The sequence below is a fragment of the Triticum dicoccoides genome, chromosome 7A, assembly GCF_002162155.2.
Source record: "Triticum dicoccoides isolate Atlit2015 ecotype Zavitan chromosome 7A, WEW_v2.0, whole genome shotgun sequence".
Taxonomy (NCBI): domain Eukaryota; kingdom Viridiplantae; phylum Streptophyta; class Magnoliopsida; order Poales; family Poaceae; genus Triticum; species Triticum dicoccoides.
The window spans coordinates 522916945-522939163 of NC_041392.1; the positions used below are offsets into that span (position 1 = coordinate 522916945).

At 41.0% G+C, this 22219-nt stretch overlaps 2 protein-coding genes across 2 annotated transcripts; both read left to right on the top strand.

The window, feature by feature from the left end:
• The first annotated feature begins 384 nt into the window (after positions 1 to 384).
• Positions 385 to 8441, top strand: LOC119328945 (DEAD-box ATP-dependent RNA helicase 31). Its single transcript, XM_037601934.1, has 11 exons — positions 385 to 1967; positions 3442 to 3548; positions 5369 to 5424; positions 5521 to 5745; positions 5827 to 6033; positions 6105 to 6191; positions 6275 to 6370; positions 6445 to 6660; positions 6873 to 7055; positions 7526 to 7765; positions 7879 to 8441. Exons 1-10 carry the CDS (start codon positions 466 to 468, stop codon positions 7751 to 7753), a joined length of 2907 nt encoding a protein of 968 aa, XP_037457831.1. The 5' UTR covers positions 385 to 465; the 3' UTR covers positions 7754 to 7765; positions 7879 to 8441.
• A 2157-nt stretch (positions 8442 to 10598) lies between these two features.
• LOC119331108 (abscisic acid receptor PYL3-like) lies at positions 10599 to 17599 on the top strand. The gene is made up of 3 exons (XM_037604285.1): positions 10599 to 10829; positions 15845 to 16060; positions 17144 to 17599. The coding sequence occupies exons 1-3, from the start codon at positions 10656 to 10658 to the stop codon at positions 17345 to 17347; spliced, it is 594 nt and encodes a 197-aa protein (XP_037460182.1). The 5' UTR covers positions 10599 to 10655; the 3' UTR covers positions 17348 to 17599.
• The last annotated feature ends 4620 nt before the right edge of the window (positions 17600 to 22219 follow it).

Consider the following 22219-nt stretch of genomic DNA (forward strand, 5'->3'; position numbering starts at 1 on the left):
CCCAGGGCGCTGGTTCTTATGGGACTTCCTGACTGTCATCGACAAGGTCTAGCTGGTTCAGATAAGGGAGCGGCGATAATGGCACGTTGGCGGCTCATTTTGACGATAGTAGTGACCTTCGGTGGTTTCGAAATCTTGATTCAAGTAATTTTTATCATATTTGACATTCTTTGTACTTGGACTTTTATAATAGATCTTATTATCTTTTTATTTAATTAAAAAAACGAGAATAGGGAATTTGTCCGTGAGAGGAGATCCTCCTCAGATCTCTCTGGAAATGATTTTCTTCGTATCTGAAAATCGGACGGCCACGAGAGTTCACCGAAAATCAACTGCAACTTGCTCAGTGAATCTCTGATCAGCATTCCCTCTTGAGAGCCTGAACCTAAAGCCTCCCCAAAATGCCATAAGCCCCGAGACGCCGCCGTCTCCCTTAAACCCTAAACTCAACCCCGCATCTCCGCCATGCGAGGCCGCCACCACCTGCTTGGCTTCCTCCGCCGCGCCGCGGCAGGCTCCTTCTCCGCGGCCCGCCGTGCTGATTCTCTCTCCCTCCCACACCCCATCCCGCCTGGAAATGGCGCCGCCGTTCCCATCAGCATCCGCTTCCTCTCCACTCGCACCGGCGGCGCCGCGCGGAGCCTAATCGAGGACGAGGCCGACCTCAGCGACTGGGTCAGCGACATCAAGGCCGACTCCTTCAACCTTGGCCTTAGCAGCGGCGACGAGCGCGAGGCCTCCACCCGCAAACCCACTGCCTCCAGGGGAGGCCGAAGAGGGAGGGATTCGGGGGGACCGCCGACGAGGTCGAGGTTTGATGGTGGTGAGTTCGGCGGAGAGAGACGCGGCGGGGATTTTGGCGGTGATATGCGTGGTGGTCGGTTCGGCGGCGATAGTCGCGGTGGTCGGTTCGGCGGCGATAGTCGTGGTGGTCGGTTTGGTGGCGACAGGCGTGGTGGTCGATTCGGCAGCGATATTCGTGGTGGTCGGTTCGGGGGCGATAGGCCTGGCTCTGATCGGAGGGGGAGGGTGGTGAGTTCTGATCTCAGTGATGATGGTGAATCTGGGTTTGGTTCTGCGAGGGGAAGGCGAGGGCGGGGCTGGATGTCTTCGGGGTTTTCACAGAGAGGAGGGAGGGGAGGTGATTTTGGTGATGAGGCTGGGTTTCGGTCTTCGAGGGGTCAGCGTGGCCGGGGCGGGAGGGCATCGGGTGTGTCACAAAGGGGAGGGAGGTATGGTGATTTGGATGATGAAGAATCTGGGTTTGGGTCTCCCAGGGGAAGACGAGGTCGTGGTGGGAGGACAGCAGATTTGTCAGGTAGAGGACGCAGGGGAAGCGATCTGGATGACGAGGAGGATGACAGCGGTGAAGAAGTTGGTTTTGGGTCTCCCAGGGGAAGACGAGGCCGTGGTGGAAGGGCATCAGGTTTGTCAAGCAGAGGAGGCAGGGGAAGCGATCTGGATGATGAAGAGGATGACAGTGGTGAAGAAGTTGGTTTTGGGTCTCCCAGGGGAATTCGTGGCCGTGGTGGAAGGATGTCAAGTTTGTCACGCAGAGGAGGTACGGAAAGTGATTTGGATGACGACGACGACGACGACGATGATGATGCAATTGAGTTTGGAGCTTCTGGTGGAAGGCATAATCGTGGTGGGAGAGCAGAGAAGATGGGGAGTTTGGGATCACGTAGAGGAGGTAAAGTCAGGGATGTGGATTTTGGTGATCGACGGTCAAAGGGTCGGAAAATGTCTGATTTTGGTTCATCAGAGGATGATAGTGAGTCAGGGGAAGTTGATGAGGATGATGGGCCATCAGGTTTTGAGGATGGTCTCTCTGGTGATGATTCTGGCCAGGAGGATTTAGTGAACAGTGCAGCTAAGAAATCTGTCTCTTCTGAGTCAGTTGAACAGGAGACTGTACTGGGCACAAGAGATAATAGAGGTGCTGATTCGTATTTGAGTCAGAGAAGGTAGCTCTTGCTCAACCTTTCTCTAATTCACAATAAATATATCCTGCCATTGTTATGGAATGTTTCTGTATGTGTTGTACTTTGTTTTCTTTTCTCTATGGCGACTAGTTAGATTGTTACTTTGTGATCATATATCCGTGCATAGGATAGATATATGTTAGGTCATGCATATATTTGAGTTGTGAAGCGCGTGAATGACTGCTTGCTATCTCGGGTCTTTTTTATTCACTTTTGCGATATTTGCCTAAATGTTAGTTCAACAAATAGCATCACTTTCATCCCAATTAACACTATACTTACTTATCATATGCGAAGTTAATAAGAACTTCTATAGTTGCCTCCAACTTGGCCGCAAAGCCTCCTATCCTTGGAAGTGCAAACAGATATTTAGTATTTGCCTGTGGTTTGGTCTGTTTTCATCATAGTGTAACAGGTTCCATGATCCTTGAATGTGGGGTGGGTTATTTGAAACTTCAGTATTGTTCTATCCTCAATTCTGATCAATTCCAGGACCTTAGGCCAGTGAAGAAAATGTATCTTGTTCATAGTCACACACTACTAGAAACTATTACTGACTACTATCCAAGTATCATTATCTTAATCAGGATTGATTTCATCTAGATGCATTAGTTGGCTTTTGTATTGAAAGTTATCCTTAATTCTAATAAATTTTAGGACCTTAGGCCAGTGAAGAAAATATATCTTGTTCAGAGTCATGCTCTACTAGAAACTGTTACTGACTACTCCCTCTGTTCCAAATTACTCGTCGCAGAAATGGATGTATCTAGAACTAAAATACATCTAGATACATCCATACCCGCGACAAGTAATTTGGAACGGAGGGAGTACTATCCAAGTATCACTATCTTCTTAATGACTAACTTAATCAGGATTGATTTCATCTAGCTGCATTAGTTGGCTTTTGTACTGGAAGTGCACAAAGGATGCACATTTTAAATCATGATGACCTGTCAATAACAATCCACTTACTTGCAGCAGTGAATGGAGGCAGTGTCTATTTTCTCAACCATACCATAATTTAAGTTGCTTAATGATTCTTATCTTAGTTTTGAAGCTGTTATTTTGTGACCCCACCATGTGACGAGGAAAATATATGACATTTGTAGCCTAGTGTTGAGGGCAACAAATTGTTCTATTGCTAAATTAGCTGATTCTTATTACTGCTGGTGCAGCAATTTTTGTATATTAAAATACAACTTGGTATAATTATGTTTGCTCAATGTCTCTGCAGCTTGTGGTACCCTGGTCTATGAAATGACATGTTTCATGGAAACTATAGTCAGCCATGTGCTATGATTATGGGCGGATTGTTTTGGCTTATTACGTCCTTATGATCTCTAATTGGCCATCTGCATTCTTTCCAAATAGTTGCAGACATGTATTGAGATTTAAGAGCAACCTTTTAATCTCTAATGCCCTATCCTGTTGGATCTTCTTTTGTTTTACATCACAGGTTTGATGAATGTTCTCTCTCTCCCGCGACATTAAAAGGTGTTAAAGCTGCTGGGTATGAACGGATGACTGCAGTTCAGGAGGCCACGCTTCCTATTATACTTAAAGGTTAACACCGTGCTGTTTGTATACGTGGACAGTTATGATTTTACTTTATGGTATGCATATCTTTCCTTGTTAGGACTCACAGGCTATACAAAGGGACGAACATTATCCATTACCACTCTCCTTCTAGGCATTTTATCTTTTCATTTTCCAAAATATACCCCCACAACTCCCATTTTCTAAAAATCTCTTCCACCGTTCCTTGGTTAACCCTTTTCATTTTACTGGGCCCATGATGTCTAAAGGCTACCTATTATTCGCTTAGTTGGCTTCATTTCCTTCCCTTATCTTCACATGCATTTTTGCACTACTCACCGATGCCACTTCCTTTGTTTTGATGGACTTGAAGAGCTGAGGTGGCGAACAAAAATAAGTAACTGCTTCACGATGTCCAATGGCCCATGTTTTGGTTACTCAAATATTTAGCAGGTTAACTTCGATAACTGACAGGAGGAATAGGGTATTAGACCATATTATATTGGAACTCATAAGGATTGTTCTGCTTGTAGTCATTTCTGTGTTATAAAAACACACCCTTACAGAAAAAATATGGAAGTGCGTTGACCCTGTATTTAATGATTATCGGGAAAGCTAAATTGAGAGATGATGAACACTTGTAGGGTGGAGAGCCAATTGATAGCCCACTCACCCCACCTCAACCTTCACCAACCACCACCCTCAGTTTTTTTATGTCTCGTCACTGCCACTGAGGCACAAAGGTATTGTGGACAGAACAAGGAATTGGGGATCAGTGAAGGAGAAGATGCTGGGGGGAGAGAACACAAAAATACCTCTATATTAACCAATACTTAGTTTACAGTACCCCTCTTGAAAACCTTTCTGTTTATAGCTCCACACATCCAACAGTCACACAGCTCAGCTATCTTATTAAACAGAACATGCCCAAAAACTCAGTACATAGATAGCATTGCCCATATGCACACTCACCACAACACTCACCACAGCTTCATTCACTTCTGCTTCATGCTCTTCAGTCTTGCCAACATAGTTTTCTTTTCAAGGAAAAAACACAATATTCTGGAGTTGTGACTAATGAGCATGCATGAGTGAATTGTTCATCTCCTTTATAGGTCACTTATACCGAATCTCCTTACTGTATGCAAAAATCAACACGCAACAATTAATATTAAAACACATCAGTGGAATTGACCATATGGCCTTATAGTGATGATACTTCCCATAGTTTCTCAGTAGCTATATAAGTAGTCAAGAATTCGTCCAATTAACCAGTTCACTTGCCGATTAATCCCTACCCATAGGGTCACTGAGTAGCCGATAAACTAATAAATCATCCAATCAATTGATTAATTGGCCGATTAACTTGCCAATTAGCCTATTAATCCCCTACTCGCCAGCGAACCGAGCAGCTACTGGTTAACGATTTCCTCAACAGCCTATAACTATAAGGTCTATACAAGCTTCAGAAAACATAAACTATGTACAGGTTCCTGAAATTTTGAGTAATAATCTTTCAGCTGGCTTTAACAGCCTATGTATAAATTCTTGAATTACAACAATTAGTTATGAGCTTTCTGATTAAAAATATAACTGAAACAACCTCACTGAACTTGGACATTGAAGATGGACTTGGTGTGTTTGTGCTGCAAATAATTGTTTTGACAGAAGTATTACTATGGCACAAGAAACACGATGCGAACCTTTAGTTGATTTGAAGGGAGGACAACCTGGACAATATTTAATTCTGAACTGTGCCTTGTTTGGCTATACACAACTGTGAAAATATCATAACTTAAATTGCATCTTAGTCATTGCTGACAAACTAACAAACCTTTTCTGTGCAGGGAAGGATGTCCTGGCCAAAGCAAGGACAGGAACCGGAAAAACTGTGGCATTCTTGGTGAATACCCTGCTTGAGTATTGATATTTTTCTTGTATTTAATTATTTAGGGCTTCATTCGATCTCAATTTATAATTCACCATTGTTTATGTTCAGCTTCCAGCCATTGAAGTTGTCTCCAAATTGCCCCCTCATGACCATGATAAAAAAAGACCACCTATTAGTGTTATTGTTGTGTGCCCGACACGTGAGCTTGCTGATCAGGCTGCTGCAGAGGCTAACAAACTTCTTAAATTCCATCCATCAATTGGAGTACAACTTGTAATTGGTGGCACTAGGATGGCTCTTGAGCAGAAACGCATGCACACAAACCCTTGCCAGGTGATTGGAAATAGCTCGCTGAATAATCCTTGCTCTTCCTATGGTCACATGTCATGATCTGAAAGTAATGCTAATATGCAGATTCTGGTAGCTACACCGGGAAGGCTTAAGGATCATATGGAGAACACACCAGGATTTGCTACTAGATTGATGGGCGTCAAATTCCTTATTCTTGATGAAGCTGACCGCTTGTTAGATATGGGGTTCCGAACTGATATCGAGAGAATAGTAGCTGCACTCCCCAAACAGCGCCAAACACTCCTATTTTCTGCTACAGTTCCAGATGAGGTATACTGAGTAAACCCACTCAAGCAATCAGTTTATTTGGTCAACATATACTGAATTTGTACTAATTCTAGGTTCGTCAAGTATGTCATGTTGCCATGAAAAGAGATCTTGAATTTGTCAACACTGTTCAAGAAGGAAGTGAGGAAACACATTCACAGGTATATTCTCAACCATGCACTTGTTAATTGCTTCAACTTTGCTTTTTATTATCCAACATGATGCTTACTATTACCATATTCAGGTGAAACAAATGCATTTGGTTGCGCCACTAGATAAACAATTCTCTATCCTATATGGTCTTTTAACAGACCATATTTCGGAAAATGTTGACTACAAGGTAATTTAATTGTTGACTTTGCAGTGTCTTCTCTAGTCACTACTATACACAGATTTATGACAAGACAAATGCAGGTGATTGTGTTTTGTACAACAGCAAAAGTAACTAGTCTTGTTGCTGAACTCCTGTCTGAACTGAAGTTGAACGTACGTGAGATCCACTCCAGAAAGCCACAAAGTTACAGAACCAGGATATCAAAAGAATTTAAGGAATCAAAGGGTCTTATTCTTGTTAGCTCTGATGTATCTGCTAGGGGTGTTGATTATCCTAATGTCACACTAGTTCTGCAGGTAACCAACCTCTTGTATTGTAGTTGTCTATGTTCTTATTTATTGGGTAGATAATAATTTTCTTTTCTATTTGCTCTTTACAACCACTCAGAAAGATATCTTCCACATGCAACTATAAATAATTAGTTGTAACTAAATATGAACATGCTTATCTTTGTGTCCTTAAGCATGTTGTTATAAATCGGAGTGAACTGATATGATGGTCATTGCAGTTGGGTGTTCCGAGTGACAGGGAGCAATATATCCACCGTCTTGGTAGAACTGGCCGCAAAGGTAATGAGGGGAGCGGAGTCTTATTGTTGGCACCATGGGAAGAATACTTCTTGAGAAGTATCAAAGATTTGCCTATTACAGAGGCAACACTACCACTAATTGATCTGGACACTAAACGGAAGGTACAGTAGCTCCTTTACCAGTGCACAACTTATTGTTGGTGTTTTGACATGCAAAATAGCAATGGACATATGGATGATAGAAAATGGCACTATCTGAAGAAGTGTTAGACCCTTCTTTGATTCAGGATTTGGCTGGTTCTGATCGTTTTCCGGTTGTTTTTTTTCCCTCTGTTGACGTTTTCGCAAATATCTGTCTAGTTAATCTTACATCACATTAGCCATGAATATGTAGAAGTAGCAAAATGAACGAATGTTTGGAAAGCCATCACAATATTTTTAAGGCACACAATAGGATGAAACAACGAAATAGGTAGAAATGTTTTTTTGTAAGCGCAACTGTGGAGGGCAGTAGCAAAATGAACCTACTTTAGACAGCCATCTGCATGGAATGTTGTCATTAATTTATTTAAAATATTTGATGAGTTCAATGTGTCATAATGCTATGTTGCACATTTTTATTTTTGTTTTAGGTTGAGAAAGCTCTTGCACATGTGGAGGTGAAAGATAAGGAATCTGCGTATCAAGCATGGCTTGGTTACTATAATTCGAATAAGCAAATCGGCCGTGATAAGTACCAGCTTGTATCGCTGGCTAATGAGTTCAGTAGAAGTCTGGGGCTCAACAATCCTCCAGCACTGACTAAGCTTATCCTTAAAAAGATGGGGCTGAGCAACATTCCAGGTCTACGGTCAAAATAATCTTCCATCAAAGTGAGTGTCCTTGAATCTACGGTCGGGGTGCCGACAATATGCTACTCCATATTGGTACCTGTGTTTCGAGTGAGTAATCAAGCTGTGCATTGATAACAAGTTGTCTCATACAGATACAGGTCATGCCTGCAGTACGACGAGCTTCCACATTACTTGTTTTCAGTCTTTCATTGTAAGATGAAAACACACCTTAAATGCATGCCCCTACAAGTATTTGCTGTGTTGCATATCCTGGACAACAGTTTGACTACGGTGACGCCATTAGCAATTTCACCAGGCATATGGGAAACAGTATCAGAGTTATTGGCCCTTGACTTGATCTGGTGGTTCTGTCCCCTTAATATTTAGAGTTCTTTTTCAGTTTCAGTTCGGCAATTTCTTGTACTTGGCGCCGCCGCCAAGATGAATGTTTCCTAGTTCACAAATTCAGTATAGTACTCCCTCCGTCCGAAAAAGCTTGTCTCTTAAATGGATGAATCTAGCACCAAGTTAGTGTTAGATACATCCATTTGAAAGACAAGGTTGGGACAAGCTTTTTCGAACGGAGGGAGTATTAAAGGAACAAAGTAGTTTCTCTACACAATATTCAGGCTCATTAGATAACTAAATACCACTCCTGATCCAATATATGCGATTTAACTTGCAGTCCCAAATATGCAACCTCGTACATTTGGCAGACACCTTTGGTCGTACCAGAATTTGGTTGACCTATCCTTCTGCATACACGCACTTGCGTTTGTTGAACTGATGTAGTATGAATTTCGTCTCAGTTCTATAAATTTTCCAATGTCTGTTAATATCATATTTGCCTGACAAATCTTTGTGATCCAGTTTCCGAAGTTCGATTATATTTACATTGGCCATCTTTATTTGGGGGAGTGTGTTAGTCGATTGGCACATCATTTAGAGAAGAGAAACGATTTGACAATCCCATGTAAGGGCCTGTTTGGGACTACTTCGCTTCACCAAAATCAGTTTCACTCAACCAAATCCTCTTTGAAGCAGTTTCATACAGAAGTTGTAGCACTACCTTTAAGAATGTTTGGCTTCTATGTAGTTCTAGCTTCAAGAATGGGAAATTTGGTGGAAAAGGTCTATTTGATTGAATGAGGGGAGAGAAACGAAGGGGTATCCACTTACCGGTGCCAGTGGTGGGTAATTTTTCCCCAACTCCAGCTTTTAGAGTTTTTTGAAGCACCCCCTCGAGAGCTTCATTAAAAACTGGGAGTTGTACCCTAGATTTTAGTTTTTTGCGGAGCGGCATACCGTGGAGTTATCTTGTTTGGCTTGTGTTTTTTGGAGCAGAGTTGAATTTAAGGAGCAGAGCAGTCCCAAACAGGCTCTAAAGCCATGTTCGGATTCACTCGGCTCCACGGCTGCGACTCCCGGAGCGGAGGGAGCGGCAGTGGAATCCTACGGAGTGGCTCGGAACCAGCTCCTAGCACGGAGCGGAGTTTTGAAACTGGCGAGATACCGAACAGGCCTTAAGTTTAGCTTCAATATTGCATTGAAATGTGAAGTCATGCCACCCGTACTGAGTTTGAATTACCAGTAACCTTGTGATTGTGGCGGACACCTAATTGCGATTATTTTTTCGAGATGAGCAGCAACTTGTAGATTAACTAAAAAATAGTGTGCATCTTTAGTAAAGCTTTTAGTTCAATAGCATATTGTATTTTGACAAAAAATCTCAAATCTTGGGTCATCTCTCCTGCCTTAGTTCCTGAATAAAAGTACACCTCTTGATGGAAATCTGAATAACTAAAAAATAGTGTGCATCTTTGGTAAAGCTTTTAGTTCAATAGCATGTTGTATTTCGACAAAAAATCTCAAATCTTGGGTCATCTCTTCTGGCTTGGGGCTTGGGTCCTGTACACCTCTTGATGGAAATCTGACTAACTGAGCACATCACAAGACCCGATAGAAACACGCCGCACTGATGATTTTTTCAAATTCATGAGCTTTTTTCTGAGACTGATGATTTTTTCTTCAAAAACTCTGATTATTTTCTAAAAATCAATGATTCTTTTTAAAAACTGTATAAGCTTTTTGAAAAACTGATGAACTTTTTCCAAAAGTGATGGTTTTTTCAAAATCAATGAACTTTTTTTTTCAAATTTGATGAACTTTTTTCGAAATCAATGAACCTTTTTTTTTCCAAAATCGATGAACTTATTTTCAAATTTGTGAACTTCTTCCAATTCGATGTTTTTTTCAGAATCCATGAATTTTTCTCAATTCACATTTTTTTTTGAATTTTAGAGTTTTTTTTCAGATTCATTTTTTGGTTTTTTTTTTGCAAAAGCCAATGGTTGATTGGTCAACTGTTACCGATGAATCGAACGCGCCAAGGCGAGGTACTGCATGCGACGGTGGAGTGGGCCGACCCATTTTCTGTAGCTAGTGGGCGCCAGGACTTCTAGCCGGCGCATAAGGCGCCGTCTAGGAGCTTCCGGTGGGCTCTTTTGTCTTGGCCTGACTGCCATGCTTGGTAGATCAACACGGCAATTTTTTTCGTCTCTGTAAACATTTGAATGACTTAATAAAGTTTTACGAGATTGCCTAAAAAAGTAATCAAACTTTTTTGCCTCAACGGAAAAAAGCTAATTAGACTCTTGCTTACACACAATCAAAAGGCAAACCTCCACGAGAGGGTCGCTACTGATATTCAGTAGTAGTAACGGACTCGCAACCACATGGCGTATGTGGCGAGTAATCTAAAAATAAACAATGTCTAGAAAACATAAATGCAAAGGACCACCTAAAAAAAGTAGTAACGGACATCACACATTTACACGGCAAGACACCACCTCCTCGTTATAAGGGCACAATTTCTAGCTCATCTTCAATCCCCTAGTTAAGAGTACTGTACACAGGAGGGAGAGTGAAGATGGATGGCGGAAGCAGCGGTGTGGGCGCAGATGGGATCTGGAGGCCATGGGACGAGCACACCGTGCTCCGGCCGGAGGAGATGGAGTACGTGCGGCGGTTCCACCAACACGTGCCAGGCGCCAACCAATGCACCTCCTTCATCGCCAAGCACATCAAGGCACCCCTCCAAACCGTAAGAAACACATGCCTACCTCTCAAGTTATACATCGTTCTTGCATGCGTCGTATGCCATCTAAAACCAAATTTGTCATAAAAAAGGTTCTTGGTAGTTGCCGGTTTCTGATTTTGATTGGCACCGAAGTCTAAGAAATATATTAATCAACACGCGGATGCACTTTGAGTCTAATCGCGTGACCTATATGGGGTGAGCGTAGGAGTTTGTGGTCGTTTTTGTTTTGCTTTCTCCATTCAAAATTTCTGTTTCTACATATTTTTTGTTTTCTAAGAGTGTTGACCGAATTAACTCAGAAATTATAGGAACCGATGATTCTGTTCAATCCCTAAGTTAGACAAAAGTGACTGATTAGTTTTTTTAGTTGGAGTGAACCATTAGATTTAAGAAAGAAGAAAACAAAGGTCGCAGGGGGATTCGCGTGGGGATGAAGATGCATATGGCTCGCATATGCAATGGGAAGGTCGACTACCATGCTTGATGGGAAGGGAGATGAGGTCAGGAAATTAGGTCGAGAGTGCCATGGTGTTGGACAAATCACGGGCGATGGGGTGTGGTAGAGGCGGGGGGAGGAGTTAGCAAAGATGATGAACTTGTGCACGGTAGGACTTTAGGAGTAGCCAAAGTGAAACACGTCTGACGAGTTTGCCAGCAAGCAACACACTGTCTACCGCTTCCTGCCAGATAAGGATGTTGTGGGGGCTCGGGCGACAGATGTGACCAATTAGGCATGTTTTATTTCTTGCCTAGTTATAGGGTATATGCAAGGGTTGGGAAGTTGGATGTATTTGGTCCATTTCGTTAACCTGGATCATTTTGATTGTTCAGACGCGTTTTAGGCACCAAAATAAAAATGAATTAACTTTACCATTTATTTTTTTGGTTTGGTTTACGGTTTTATGCTTATCCATTGTTAAGAGGGCCGAAATCATGCATGATCGGGGTGTTGAGTTAGAGAGCAGTGTTGTGGTATACACACCATAATTAGGAACGTTACACGCAACACAATAAAAAAACACCACCAAGATAAATAGATGCACACAAAAAATAACCTTGCGACAAATTGACGATGGCTTGCCAATTAGCACGTGCCAAGATAAGATTTTTTTAGCCACCCATGTACTAAGGAAATGATCTATGTCAAACCAATGCAAGCACATCATACACCACTAAATAAGGAAACACTATGGCAAGAAGACAATATTAGTAGAAAATGGTTATTGCCAGAAAAGAGTAGCGACAAACTGATGGTGGTGTGGCACATACTGTGAGATTAAAAAATCTGGACCATGGACTGAAATAACTTTGATTATTTTTCACATGTGATTTACACACCAAAAAGGAGAATGAATTAACCCTATATTTTGGGTTTCTGTTTTGGTTTACAATTTCAACGTCCCATCCGTAGCTAAGAGGGTTGATATCTTGCACAACTAGAGTGAGTAGTAGCACATGTGGAAAATTGATAGTGCTATGGTATATGACAGATAATAAAGAACGTTACACATCATAAAATAAGGAAGGGACAATTACATTTCTGCCCCTAACTGGAACCCACTACTCAAATTTACCCCTAATTTCAATGTGTGCTCAAATTTGCCCCTCTGCCGTTAGTTGTTGCGCCGTTACCGTCCGGTCAAATAACTTTGACCATCTCGAAAAAAATAGTAAAAAAAATCAAAAAAATCTGAAAATTTGTGGGATTGAAGCTACTCATGTGCGCAAGGTGCGTGCAAATTTCCGTGCTATTTAGACATACCAGGAGCTCGTGGCAAAGGAAAACAATAAATTTGTACATCTTTGAATAGTAAATTAAAAAAAATAGCAATAAAATTCAAAATCATATGAAATTTTTTGGCATCCAAGATGCTCGGGGGCACAAGGCGTGTGCAAAATTTTGTTATCAAATGACAAGCGAGGAGCTCTCGCAAAAAAAAAACCAAAATAGTGTATTTTTTACAAGTTTTTTCTGACACAAATTTTGTTTTTTTCTCCACGAGCTCCTACAATGTCCAAACACAAAAAAAATTTGCACACACCTTCCACACCTAAACATCTTGGATTCCAAAAGAATTCATATTTTTTTGAATTTTTTTGCTATTTTTTTGAATTTACGGTTCACACGCGTACATATTTACTGTTTTTTCTTCGCCACGAGCTCCTAGAATGTCCAAACAACATGAAAATTTGCACGCACCTTGCGAACCTGAGTACCTTCGATCCCACAAAATTTCAGATTTTTTTGACTTTTTTTGCTATTTTTTCGAGATGGTCAAAGCTGTTTGACCAGACGGTAACGGCGCAGAAGGGCATTTCTATAAGGGCAACTAACGGCAGAGGGGCAAATTTGAGCACACATTGAAATTAGGGGCAAATTTGAGTAGTGGGTTCCAGTTAGGGGCAGAAATGGAATTGTCCCAATAAGGAAATACCCTAGCCATCGAGATAATAGGTGCATGCAAAAAACAACATCAGAACAAATTGGCAAAGGCTTACCGACGGGCACATACCACAATATAAGAACTTTAGCCACCAATGAACTAAGGAAACACTCTAGCTATACAGAAAAACTATATTGGTAGAGAAAAGATGTGACAAACTAATGTAGACATCGCACACTTAACTTAAGAAGGAAACACCCTATCAACAAGACAACAATGATAACAAGTAATTATTGCTAGAAAGGAGTCGGAGTGAACTAGTGGTGGCATGAAACATGTCATGAAAGAAGGAAACTCTCTAGCCACCCATGGAGTAAGGGCATGTACAATTGTACTATCTTAGCGATGCCTCATATGATAACTGGTGAGAGAGAGAGAGAGAGAGAGAGAGAGAGAGAGAGAGAGAGAGAGAGGTGTTTCTCTTAGCTCAGAAATCATCTCTTAATAAGAAAGGTAAGATATTTGCCTACAATCTACGAGATGTATTCTCCTATTCATATGTTTTCTAGTTAACTTTTAATCACATCATAATATTTAGGATCTATAAAAATTAATAGCACCATAGCACTAAGACATAATCTATCTTATACTATGCTTTTTTGGCTTCTCTAATTCATGTGTACTATATAAAAAAAAACACGTTATCAACCATTGTACATGCCTCTAAGGGAACATTTAAGTCACCATGATAATGCCTCTATAGGACACTGCAAAAAAAAGAAGATAATGGCTCTATAGGAAAAATATACCAATTTTTTATGGTAAAGTGACAGTCCCTCCCATACATGATGGAGTAAGGAAACACCAATAGCCACCTACATAACTGGTAATGCTCTTGCTGCCAAGCAAATAGTTGTACAAAGCTAGTTACTGTTGTTCGTAAAAAAGCTAGTTACGGTTAGAACAATATGGTGTCGAACTAATGATGAGGCACACCATGGAATAAGGGAACTTTTGTGCCACCCACATAACAAGGAAACACTCTAGCTCCATCCGAGTTCTCAAGCACCCATTGAGCTCCTGAGCTACTGAGTTTTATTTCCACCACTGTCATGGTGTACGGTTTCTCTCCTAGTCACAAGTGCCCCTTCCTGTTTTTAGGCGTTCTTTGTTTTGATTGCGGAGTGGGGTTTCAATTTTTTTGGTGTGGGTTTGAAAATACCTTCTGTGTGGTTTGATTGTTAGTTGGGTGAATCTGGACAGTTTGAGAATATACCTTGTGGTGATTGGAACACATTTAAAATTTTATTTTGTATAATTTTGAGCTCATCGATAGCTTGGGAAAATAGGGAACACAAATCTTCAAATGGCAATAAACTTTTCTATACCAGCATCTAAATTGCATTAACATTTTACATATTTAGAGTATGAGTGTAGCGTTTCTGCTCCCGGGCTCAGCTGCACCCGCGCTGACGAAAAAAATCAAAACAAATACTAGAAAAATTCAAAAAATTCCATTTTTTTGGGTGGTAGATAATTTGATGCGTGAGGTTCTCTGCAAATTACAACACATTTGGACATTTGAGTAGCTCTCCGCAAAAAAGACAAAATCGGAGTCTGTAAAAAAGTTAACTGTTCACGCACTGTTTTGACCCGATTTGTCTTTTTTTTCTGATAGTTTCTCTGATATCCAAATGAGTTGAAATTTGGAGCGGACCTCACGCATCAAATTATCTACCACACAATTTTTTTTTGGATTTTTTTTGAATTTTTCTAGTATTTGTTTTGAATTTTTTTCTGACCCGGAGCAGATGAGTACGGGCACCGATTTGGATTTTCGCATACTAGAGTGCAGCGTTTCTGCTCCCCGGCTCAGCTGCACCCGCGCCGACGAAAAAATCAAAACAAATACTAGAAAAATTCAAAAAATTCCAAAATTTTACCACGATGACACGAACCCATGGCTCATTTAACAAATAAATTGATAATAATCTCTACTACTATGGTTGCATAAACTAAAATCTTAAGAAGCTTTTAAGAAAAAAAATCCACATTTGTTTTGATTAGTACACAGTTGCGACACCCGTTCACAATACTTGTAATTTAATAAAGTATTATTTATAGCATAATACATATTATTTATAATTAGTATGGCTTAACAATAAACTAGTGTGACCATAATTATTTTCCCAGCAAAATGAAATTGCACTCTCGTTTGGATTGGCAACTTCTCATATGATTTTTTTACCATATCATTGTCTTGACTTGATAAAATATTAGCAATAGAGCCATTCTTTAGTATATCACATCCACTCTTATTAACATAGTTCTCTCATGTAACAATAGATACCTTTTAGTCTACCAAAACAATCTAAAGGACATAGGAGTTTAGCAAAAGAAATGTTTTAACCTGTTAGCAATATTCAAATAAAATGATTATATTTTAGTTTCACCTTTATCACACTAAAGTGCTTGAGAACGTGAAGCATTTTATGTGGATGATATGTTGCTAATGCATATGAAATAACATTTAACTTAATGCCTTAATTGTACACATTATGTCAAATCTACATACCGTGGAGCTTACTAATATCGATTCAATTAATGTCCTTTTGCGTGTTCATTACATGTTAGGTTTGGTCTGTTGTGAGGAGGTTTGACAAGCCACAAGTTTACAAGCGTTTTGTGGAAAACTGTGTGATGCAAGGGAACATTGAGCCAGGATGTGTTAGAGAGGTCACTCTCAAAAGTGGGTTGCCTGGTAAATGGAGCATCGAGAGATTGGAGCTACTCGATGACAATGAGCACATCCTTAGTGTCATGTTTATTGATGGTGATCATCCGCTGAAGGTATGTAATTAAATTTTGAGCCTCCAATGTATGTCTAATTTTTATATTCTATTATACAGTGGCCGATCTACCAACAAATATGTATCGTCACCTGTCAACTTTTTTTAACATCTTGGGCCTTATAAACATACTAATATTCAGATGCTAAGATGCGGTACGACGAGACTGCAAACCAAGAGATATTTAGCAATACCCATTGTTATTGTAGTTTTTAATCACATGTTATAGTAGAATGAAAGATATTTAAACCTAAGAGTTGGCATTGTTTTGACAAAAATGTCTTGGATATAATTAGTTAATCTTGACATAATAAATGCCTAACACAAGTGAGCAGAAACCCATAGAATAATTAAAATTAAACCAATCCCTTGACTTCCAACTCATGCATGCCCATATATCTAGAAAGTTCTTTGCACAATATACCAAATTATATTACTGAAAGTTACAAATGAGAGACTAGCTAGCTCCACTCCATGTGATGAGAAATGTATAACTAATATACTTAGTATGAAATATTCCATATAGCAGTAAAAATGATACCAAATGCACAACTATATTTAAATAAATATTCACAATTCTTTTTAAATTAGCATCCAAGACATCTCTATCAAGGAAATAATATCATTTCTCATTGGAAGTCAATGGCATACAATTCGATTAGTTTATTTTACTAGTGTATGTTTACAATAAAATTCCAAAAACATTATTACATAGATAATTTTCATTAGTTGTCTTCACATTTTATATCTAGACACTTTAGAAAAATGCTGGTTCACAATATTCAAATTAATGGTTAGAAACAAAACATAGCTAAGAAAGTAGATCACATAACACTTCCACACGTGAACCCACTCAGACCACATATATAACAATTTTAATGCACTTTAATATACATATCTGACACACACACACACACACACACACATGTGTGTGTGTGTGTGTGTGTGTGTGAGAGTGAGTGAGTGAGTGAAGTATTATTTTATCAAGTACCCACATATTGGTAGTTGGAGCACGCTTGAGGTTAATTATTATGAGATTATTTTTCTAGGATACTAAAATCATGTCTTATTTTTATTTATCTAGAACTATTCATCTATTTTGACGGTCCACCATGAGGTCACTGATGGTCATCCGGGAGCACTGGTGATTGAGTCATTTGTGGTCGACATCCCAGAGGAGAACACCGAAAATGAGATCTTTTACCTTGTTGGGAACTTTCTCAAGTTTAACCACAAGTTGCTTGCTGATGTGTCAGAGGGACAAATCGATCGCCGTGCACTAAACTAATGGTCCCTTATTGGTCGGCTAATGACCAATCAATTAGCTTGCTCCACCCATGAAACTTCTCTATCAAATTGACCGAGTGCCCTACCTTTCGTCGTTGGATATTTTTAGAAATTAATTCGTACAATGTATGTGGAATATTGTCTGTTGAGTTTGGTCTCTTCATGTGCATGTTTATCAGGATTTTAAATTGAAGAATATGAATAAAGTACCTCTTCCATCATTCCGGGAGAAAATAAAGTTAATCAGAGACAATTGCTCGCTTCTTCTATTTTGCTCGTTGAATTCAAAAAATATTCATTTGTTGTGCAATATGAACGGAAATGTCATGGCTAATGGGCGTGGGTCTATAAATTTTCCCTTTTATCATTTGAAGATATTTTCGGAATCAAAAATAATTTTATGTAAGAAACTAAAGGGCGCGTGCACACACACAAATCAATGGGATTAATATGCTACGATACTTATGAGACACTCGGTATCATAGATTACTAATGTTTTTAAATTCTTCCGTTTGATTAGTATTTTCATATTCATTTGAGTTGATACTTCTTTTGTCACGACTCGATCCCTCAATGGGGCCCAAATCTCTGCGCTTATTGTGTCAGTCTCTGGATCAATAGCTGACATGCACAATGGACGATGAAATACCGAGAATACATCATGTGTCAAGTATTACATTGTAGATCAAGTGCTTTACAATACACACCTACTTAGCTCGTGGGCTAGCTTACAATATAATCATGCAGCAGAGATATCATTCTAGTCTTGTGGTGTCCATGCACTCACAGGTAGAAGTTGAGTATAGCATTGTAACCCTACGTCCTGCAACATGATACGTTGCAGCCACAAGGGTCAATACAAAATGTATTGGCAAGCTTCACCAGGTTTGGCTTGTTGGAAAAGGTAAACATGCAAGTGGTGCGGCTCGTTTTGCTTTGCGCGAAACAATTTCCCTACCTTTTTAGTAGTGGTCTATATACTATATATATAGGGCTGGACTATTCTGTTACTAGTGACAGAATAATATTCTGTTACCCCTCGGCCCTATAAGGGCGCGGCACGCCTACAGCCTGCACCGCAGGAACTCCCCGACCCAGCCCCAACCTAACCCGCCTCCTACCGTCGGAGGCAGCCGTCGTGGGCGAGCGAGCGACGGCGGTAGCCAGAGCGAGGGAGCCCGCGGCGCCGTGACAGGTTGCTCCTCCACCGCCGGATCCGTGACCTACTTCGCCGCCTCCTCTCCTCTTCCGTGGATCTCGCCGTGAACAAGCGAGCGATAGCAGTAGCCTGAGCAAAGGAGGCCTCAACGGCGTGGAGGGTCGCCGCCGGATCTGGCGACGCCGTGAAGGTGGTTACGCCTCCTCCCCACCAACGAAGCTCCATCCCTCGGGATCAATGGCGCCGCCTGCAAAACTCATCCCAAAACGCCGTCCCCACCAGCAAGAAGACCACGCCACCGTCAGTGAGCAGGACGACAGGTTTGTCGGCGTCCGTTTTTAGGTGATTCCTTATTTCCCCTGCAAATCTTGATGAATTTCCGATTGGAGAAACTGTTGCTGTTGAATCTGATTAAGAAACAAATGCTCAGTCCAATGCTCATGCGCGTGATTGTGTGAGAAAAAAACACGCTAGATTGCTCAGTTCAAACAGTAGATGCGTGTGATGTCGCACTATAAGTTCATCTGTCCTACTTTAAAAAATCATATACCCCCGTGTTGTTCTGCAAGTTCTATGATGTAAAAGCAGATAGTACATCGCATATTCTTACATCAGTTCGTTGGGTCCTTGCCACTTGATACACAATTTTGATATCGCAGTTACTATCAGTACCTCTATTGTGCTTGCATCAGTTTGAGTAAAAAAGACTTAAAGTTATGCATCAATTCAGGTAGCTTAATAAGTTCATATAAAAGGTTAAACTACCACTGCAAGTTATATGTTAAGATTACTAATAATACATGCCATGTAGATGCATCAGTTCGAACGATGAAAAGACTGTTGTTGAAAAGATTAAATACACCTATTACACAGTAAGTTCAGTTATACATAAACTGGGAGTACTTCTAATGTAGATGCATCAATTCCAGTGGAAAACAAAAGACATGCACCAGTTTCATAGCTGCCAACTACTCCCAAGTTCAATGTTCAGGTTGCTAGTAGTGCCCCAAATGTGCATGCATCGGTTTTAGGGAAAAACATAAAAAACATGCATAAGTTCATTAACCCACAGCGATGCATCACTGCTAAAAGTACATCAGTACATCAGTGCTCAACATGTCCATCCATCAGTTTGACTGAGAGTACATCAAGGAGAATAGACAATAAAGTTTAATCACGCCCAGCGTTGCAAGTTCAACTTATACATTACCTTTAGTACATGACATGTTACCCATCAGTTGTAGGAAAAAAGGCAGAAAGATTAATCCCAAAACTATTGAATGTCATTGCAGAAACATGCAAGGCGGCACATGCAGGGAGGGTTTGATGATGAGCCAAGCAGATATGAGGCGCCGCCTGGTTGGGTAACACCAGAAATAGCCCCCAGATACTCCAACAATTCAGGCAGATTTCAAGCTACACCAGAATCATCAGAAGCACGGTATGGTTCTTCTCTGCAGCAAACGCCGCTTACCGGGAATACAATCTTTGCCACTGGCGGGGTGCAACAAGGTCCACAATGTCCCCAACAACAAATATTTTCCTTCCCTGGCGCATGCAGAAAGGCAAGGACACCCAGGCTTCCACCAATCGCTTCATCAACATCAATCATACGTGTTGCAAAAGCGGTTGTGACGGGAAGACTAGGGCAAAGAGATAGGAATGTTCACCACTCTAGCAGGGTGCAAAGTAGTAGATATGAGCCATATAGATAGGAGCAACCTCACAACAAATCTGACCAAAGACGGCCGTACAATGAAAGACGGGGAGCTTCATCAACATTGCTCCCTCCAAGAGGTGCATTGCAGACTAATGCATAGCCTAGTGGTGGGAAGGGGTTGATGCCTTCCCACCCACCCAGGTTCAAAGCATGGTACTTGCAATTTGGGTTTGTTGCACCAATTATACTGTAGGGGCCTCCCTTACAGTCTTTCTGTCGATGAGGGTGACACCACCCGCGCCCATACACCAGGGTGAACAACAAACACCGGATGCAGTATAGAGCTATACACATGTAAGTATAATTTTAGAAAAAACATACAAGCACAGTCCATACCATAGTACTGTGACCACCCCATCTAACATTTTCATCACCATATTTTGTTTGCTCACTGTTGCGTGTAGCCCCCTACTATTGAAGCTTACGTTCTGCCAAGGCTAGAGATGCGGTTTGAAACTTTCAAAGAAGCAAATGACTTCTACAACATCTATGCAAAGCACACAGGTTTTGCTGTCAGGGAAGGTTCTAAGGTTAACAACCGAGTCTACCTTTATTGTACGTGCTATGGAGTCTATGAATCGAAGTTTTTATATGCGAATAGTAGAGGAACAAGACCACTGCCAGGACTAACTGCAAGGCTAAAATGAGGATGAAGAAGGAAAATGATGGAACACTTGTCGTAAAGGAGATATGATGGGAACATAACCACAGGCTAGTGGTCAGCCCCCAAATGCTTGTCTTCTTGCACTCCCACAAAAACTTTGACAACACAATCTTGGAGTACGTCAAGTACCTGTAGTTCAAAGGCATTGATCATGAGTAAATCATGAGCATACTGGGTGGCGATGACCCCAGTGGCTACTTCATCGAAATGAACGCCAAAGACCCGATTAACGCATAAGTACAAACATGTTCTTCTCCTAGAACCCCCCTCTTTTTTCCTCTATCAGTACAAACCAATTACGCAACGCCTGGCCTGATGCCAGTTCAACATGCATTTTTCAATGACTGTTCGCTTTTAATGTAGGAAAGCAAAGAATTCAAGGATGGATGATATGGACGATGTCCTAAATACTATCAACTTCTTTATGGAGATGAAAGCGATAAACAAGGAATTCTTCTACGACATACAACTTGATGAGCCCGATAGAGTGAAGAACATATTCTGGGCGAACGGAAGCTGCCGAGGGGCATACCAAGACTTTGGTGACTGCGTGACCTTTGACACCACATATAAGAACAACAAGTACCATATGCTACTTGGGGTGTTTATAGGTACTAACAACCACTTGCAGACTACATTCTTTGCTTTTGCCCTGATAAAAGATGAGGATGCAGATTCATTCAGGTGTCTGTTCAAAACATTTTTAAGGTGCATGAGAGGGAAGGCTCCTACATGCATATACTCACAGGTACCACCGCCAACCCCCCAAAAAGGAAAATAACATAGTAAAATGGTTGTGTCAGTTCTATTTGTATATATGCACTAGAATTCGCTAACCACTCCACGTCTCTTTTCTCATTACCAGACCAGTGCCCGACAATGGTGTTGGTGATCCCAGATGTTTTTGGGAACACAGTACATAAGCTATGCCACTGGCACATTATGAAGAAGTACAGGGAACACCTTGCGTACCTGTACAACCTCCATGAAACCTTTAAGGATGAATTCACATCAATCCTCAACTGGCCCCTCACGCCAACTGAGTTTGAGGCTGCCCGGAAAGCACCCATGGATAAGTAGAACCTCCATGATGATGCCATGATGGTGTCAATGTGGAACGAGCACGTGTCAGGACCCCGACTCGATGTCACATCGATCTAGCCGGTAACACCTCATATCACTTTGCGGCCTCACGCACGGTATCCCCACGGGTGTCGCCTTACCTTTGCCCGGGACCGTTTGCGCCTTTTGGCTCACGTATATGATAGTGTCGCTAGCATCCATATGATAAGGAGCCCGGGCTGACATGACTAGTCGTAAACCCAAAGTG

Coding starts and splice junctions, on each gene's coding strand:
- LOC119328945 (XM_037601934.1), top strand. CDS start 466: ATGCGAGGCCGCCACCACCTGCTTGGCTTCCTCCGCCGCGCCGCGGCA. Junction 1,968..3,441: donor TCGTATTTGAGTCAGAGAAG/GTAGCTCTTGCT, acceptor TTTACATCACAG/GTTTGATGAATGTTCTCTCT. Junction 6,661..6,872: donor ATGTCACACTAGTTCTGCAG/GTAACCAACCTC, acceptor TGGTCATTGCAG/TTGGGTGTTCCGAGTGACAG.
- LOC119331108 (XM_037604285.1), top strand. CDS start 10,656: ATGGATGGCGGAAGCAGCGGTGTGGGCGCAGATGGGATCTGGAGGCCA. Junction 10,830..15,844: donor TCAAGGCACCCCTCCAAACC/GTAAGAAACACA, acceptor ATTACATGTTAG/GTTTGGTCTGTTGTGAGGAG. Junction 16,061..17,143: donor ATGGTGATCATCCGCTGAAG/GTATGTAATTAA, acceptor TTATTTATCTAG/AACTATTCATCTATTTTGAC.